The sequence below is a fragment of the Exophiala oligosperma genome, assembly GCF_000835515.1.
Source record: "Exophiala oligosperma strain CBS 72588 unplaced genomic scaffold supercont1.45, whole genome shotgun sequence".
In the NCBI taxonomy this organism is placed as follows: Eukaryota; Fungi; Ascomycota; class Eurotiomycetes; order Chaetothyriales; family Herpotrichiellaceae; genus Exophiala; species Exophiala oligosperma.
The window spans coordinates 1-4,846 of record NW_015622862.1 but is presented as its reverse complement, the minus strand read 5'-3'; the positions used below and the strand labels follow the sequence as shown (position 1 = coordinate 4,846).

Here is a 4,846-nt window from a genome sequence, read left to right as displayed (position 1 = left end):
TCTGCTGCACTCATGCTAAGAACGTATTGTATGGGAGGCTGTGTGGAAGAAAGGCGGAGAAAATCTATCTGCCAGATGCAGCATCTCGTCGTGGCTGGTATACTGTCTATGTCCCGCAGCACGATTTAGCGTGTAGAGCGAGGAATCCGACGATCCACACTGTTCTGCTTGCCACCGGATTCCGTGTAATTTCAGTAGTGGTCAAACAAACCAGGTATCGGATAATCAAGCTGGAGACGAGTGAATGTTGCAGTACTATACGATTATTTTGTACCGTAACATCAAGCAAACATCACCATCAGAAGTTATGCGAGTGCTCGACGCGGTGGCGGCGCTGCCCTTGACGTACGCTACACTGTCGACGATCCCTGAGAGACAAGAGTTATTCCAGTCCAGCATTCCAGCAATCTGTTCGCACCCTTCCGTACAGATTTGTCAACATGAGTAAGTCTAGCGGAGCTTGGCTAGGTAACTTCTAAAAGATCCTTAGATTCTTCCAGCCACCGTGCCTCACGATCCAGCTCGGGCCTTCACAGAACAAGGCCCCACAGTTCTGGATGGCTCCTGCGCCTGGCGGCCCAGGACCATTTCGAAATCATGACTATACAATTCGCTCTTGGTCACCGAGTCCGGGTGTCCTGACGTGGTGGGAAGACCGGCGTGGGAATCTATCTCATGTACTTGGCTGGCCGGGGATAGCCAGTCTTGAAGAATACACGACGTGGAGCAAGAGAATATGGCGATGGTGGGCAGTCTGGGAGGACGTCGAACTAGAAACCTCAGATCGAAATGTTTGATTCGTTGTTGCTCTTAGACTTAATGGCGAGAATATAGTGGCAATTGTCCTATGGTTGGCGAGGCTGTAAGTGATTTAGGCGTTATGTATTTGCAGAGAGTGTTTTCTACATTTTTCGATATGGTAAAAGGAGTGTTTACTCCGCTTCGAAAGATTTTATAGGGGGTGACAATCCTAAGGCTACTAAAAATCTATGTGTCGCGGCCGTCCAACTGTCGCAGCTGATGGTACCGGCATATTTACCTCACTCATCACCCTCGTCAAAGTCCTCCCTTTCAGGAAACTTTGAGCTCTTTAGAAGCCTTTCCGACCGTCTAGGAGCAGTATAGTACGCAAGCTGTTGTATAAATTCCCCGTTGCCGACGAGGAGACCGATGGTCGTCTCAGTTATCCCTCTCGCTCTCAGTTGATTCTGGACTTCATCCTCGCTAGCATTTCGAAATCGGTAGGCCTGGGCCAAAAGGAGGCCGACCTCGTTCAGGGAAGTTTGTAGTTCTGCGCAGTTTCTTTCCTCTGCACTAAGCGTCTTCCTCAATCTATAGTTGTCGTGATCCGTATTGACTACGCTATCCTTGAGCTTCCTGTTTTCCCTTTCGATGGCTTCGATCCTTCGCTCCATGTCTTTCGGCCCGCCGTATGGTCTCAGAATCGAATGGATATTTTGGCGCAGAATTTGGGTTTTCTGGTCGATGAGACCAACACATTGGTAGGTGAGGTCATTTTGATATTGTTCAAGGATGTGAGCGGTATGTTCGTTGGAGGAGATCAATTTACTCTCACTAGCATCTTCCATAGAGTCCGAATCAGAGCCTACGAAGTTATAGATATACAGAAAACTGGTGACCCGTACCTAAACCCGTTTACATCTAAATGCCTGGCTCTTATAGTCCCTGGGGTACTAGGCCAAATGTAGTCGCAACGATCTGTGGTGCTTCCCTAACACAGTCGGGGGTTTACTGCGGGCTCTGGTTGACCCCGAGACCCCACCTCTAACCCCGAAAGCATGTGGTACAGTCGCCAAGGTCACTGACATTTTATACCTCGGCTTCCTGAGGTTACAGTAGGCGTTCGGCGTCTCGCCGTTCTATTTTGTTAGTATTAACTTAGGCGTTACAATAGACGCGCCGCTAAAATTGGGCCACTGGGCCTTGAGTTGGGGCGCAGAATTGCCCAGCCACGCACGCTACGCTAAGTAACCTTCAAATACTGTGTCTGAACACGACTTCTCTGTATAGCCATGTGCAGTTAAAGACTGCTTCATCCTCCACACCACCATGCTCACCTGGCCTCGGCCATGGCGAGGCCGACTATTGTCTGAGCTTTCATCTCCACCATGGCGGCTCGCCCATTGAAGAAATGTCGTCGACCATGAATAAAAAGTTCGCAGATGGAACGATTGACAATAACACTGCTCGCCATTAAAGGTGTCAGATCAAAATGGTCCTAGATAACACGTCTTCCACTTTGATCGTTGTCGGACTAGTCCTCATCACGTTCCTTGTCGTCTTCCTCGGGCTTCTTTTCCTCCAGCTTACAATTCTTCGCCGCGTTCGCCGCCAGAATGAGGAAGAGCCTCGATCTGCCGCAAATGGTTCGTCTAAACCTATAGCCAGGATTACTCCCTAACTTATTATCTATAGTTGCGTTGAGATATATGAACAAACCGCTACCTCAAGCACCTTATAATGGTCACGCCCCTTCTTTCCGCAAAACAGGAAATCCACAAACACGGCGGCCTATGGTGGAAGATGGCGAAAGCGAAGAAAACGAAATGGTACACCCATTGTTCCGGAGACGCGATAAGAATCCCGCCCGGCGCACCGGGGACTTTTTAGATCTACCCCTCCAATCCACGCGGGCCTACAAACCTACGCTGAAAGCAGCTAATAGCCAATATACGGGCGAAACTCTGAAATCTTACACACCGTCGATTCGCAACCGAGAACCCCAAGTACAAGAGCAACAAGAGGTGCCCTTCGGCTTAGATCAAGGAATTCCAAAGACTCCGACGCCGGCGACAAGATCTGTGTCAAGTCGACCTTGGCTGACGGTGGATGTGATCCCGGAAGAGCAGGGTAAGATTTTCCTACCTCTCGCACGAAATGTCTAACCATGTAAGCCACCCCAACCAACACAGCTGGAACTGCAACATCCCTACAGCCATCCCCGACTCGAGGGCTGGGTACGCCTCTGATATAGGAAGGTGGTAGTGAGTTCTTCTTTTGAGGTCAATAATTCCTGATTACCTAAACCCTGGTTCGCTCTTAGGTATAGCCGGCACCTTTTCGTGGTTCGGCGGACTTGGTGGCGCGAATGGAGTTTGTGAGGTTAAACTATTGATATATTGTACCATTTATTTTGTTCTTCTGCTTCAAGATGATTCCATAATGTGTTTGAAGGGTCACTTGCTACCGATCATGATCAACGAAGCTGAAATATCGAGACATGAACGCTTAACCGACTTGTTTGCAGCCCGTGGCTCTGAATCGCCCCAGCTCTCGGAAGTATACTGTAGGCTCAGCCCTAATCGGCGTGGAAAGTCAAATTAGCAAGGTCCTCCCAGGGTAAATTCTACCACCTAAGCAACCTAGAAAATTTAGCGGCGTAAATGATGGCCCTAAGTATTGATCTGCCTTTAAGTATTACGGTAACCTCTTTATGACTTTGCTTCCCAAGTAGTTTCCATCCAGACAGCAGTTTCGCCTGCCGTTAAGTTTGATAGTCGAAGCTCATTGGCTGCATATATTGACTCGAAGGACAGTTCTGCAAGGTATCCGAACTTAATGCTGCATTGACTGGGAACGAAAACATTGTATCGTTGTCGGTGCAGCCAACCCAATCCCAAGGTAACCCAGGCCCAGGCTCGAACCTAGAAAGGGAGCCGATACTAGTATCAACGGGGTGTGGACCAGGAACGGATTGTGGAAACGATGGGTAACTGACAGCATCCAGTGCTAGCGTGAATGGGTTTCCGTCTATGGCAATGTCGGTACCTCCAGTGGTGTTTTCGCCGTAAGAAGGATCGGCGGCGTCGCAAGAAGAGTTTGCGCCGCGAAGCTCGAATGCTGGCGAGCTCGGGGTAGCTGACAACGTATATCTCGTATACGATCCGTGGGTAGGAATGTCAAGAGCCCCAGAGATGAACTCGGTGTCACTGAAGATTTCTGCCCTTTCTAGATATCCACCATAAGATAATGCTTCGATATTGTCCTGAAATGCCCTGGCCACTTCTATGGCTGGACGGTCGTTCCGGATTACGTCGATGAATCGTTGCAATTTCTGGGAAGAACTGTACTTGATGCTTTGAAGCAGAGAGCCCAGAATGAGTTGTAGTGTCATATAGGGTAGTCGACGCCTTTTATCGGCGTCAAAGTCGCAAGGTATCTGAGAGGACAAGCAAGGCTGACAAGGTCCTGGGACACCAGAGCACTATCCATTAGTGTAAGTAAGAGCGACATCGGGCAATTCAAGGTAATCAGACCTTTCTCTTGCGCTTTCTGCAAGACTGGCAGGCAATAGATGCTCTAGGGAGGAACTCACGCCTCCTCCCAGGACGACGTTGCGGCTTACGAGCCGAAGGTCTCGTCATGATGTAGTGCTAGAAAATTGGTACCTCAATTCGGTTCAATGTCGCTTGACTCATAGGTCGACCACTGTGGTAGCATTCTGGAGGTATTAAAGAGTGCGCGGTGTGGACTTTTCACACCAGCCCGACGTCACTATTAACCTTGGTCTTCGAATATCTAGTGCGGCAAGACATCGCAACGTCGGTCGCTCTTGTTCCTAGCTCTCGAAATATGATCAAGCGTTCTGTCGCACCATTGTCTCCAAATATGAGGCACTGCTTGCGGCATTGTGTGCAGTGCCGCCTCTCGAGGCCTATAGGCCGCATGAACCAAGTGGTTCTACTCCGTTATAATTGGCCCGTGGAAGACGGCCGTAGAATGCTGAAACAGCTTCGATGTATCCCGGACCACTCGAGGCGGTCTCGTCGAACTCGACATGACCATCTCACGGTTAGCTGGTGATCATGATCGCCCAACACATCGA

At 49.5% G+C, this 4,846-nt stretch overlaps 2 protein-coding genes across 2 annotated transcripts; one reads left to right on the top strand and one right to left on the bottom strand.

The window, feature by feature from the left end:
- Window positions 1–2,085: 2,085 nt before the first annotated feature.
- On the top strand, window positions 2,086–2,906 carry PV06_11617 (uncharacterized protein; the record flags this gene model as incomplete). Its single annotated transcript, XM_016413325.1, has 2 exons — window positions 2,086–2,387; window positions 2,437–2,906. Exons 1-2 carry the CDS (start codon window positions 2,234–2,236, stop codon window positions 2,904–2,906), a joined length of 624 nt encoding a protein of 207 aa, XP_016256291.1. The 5' UTR covers window positions 2,086–2,233.
- Window positions 2,907–3,505: 599 nt separating this feature from the next.
- PV06_11616 (uncharacterized protein) lies at window positions 3,506–4,135 on the bottom strand (the record flags this gene model as incomplete). Its single annotated transcript, XM_016413324.1, has 1 exon — window positions 3,506–4,135. One exon carries the CDS (start codon window positions 4,133–4,135, stop codon window positions 3,506–3,508), a length of 630 nt encoding a protein of 209 aa, XP_016256290.1.
- Between the last annotated feature and the right edge of the window lie 711 nt (window positions 4,136–4,846).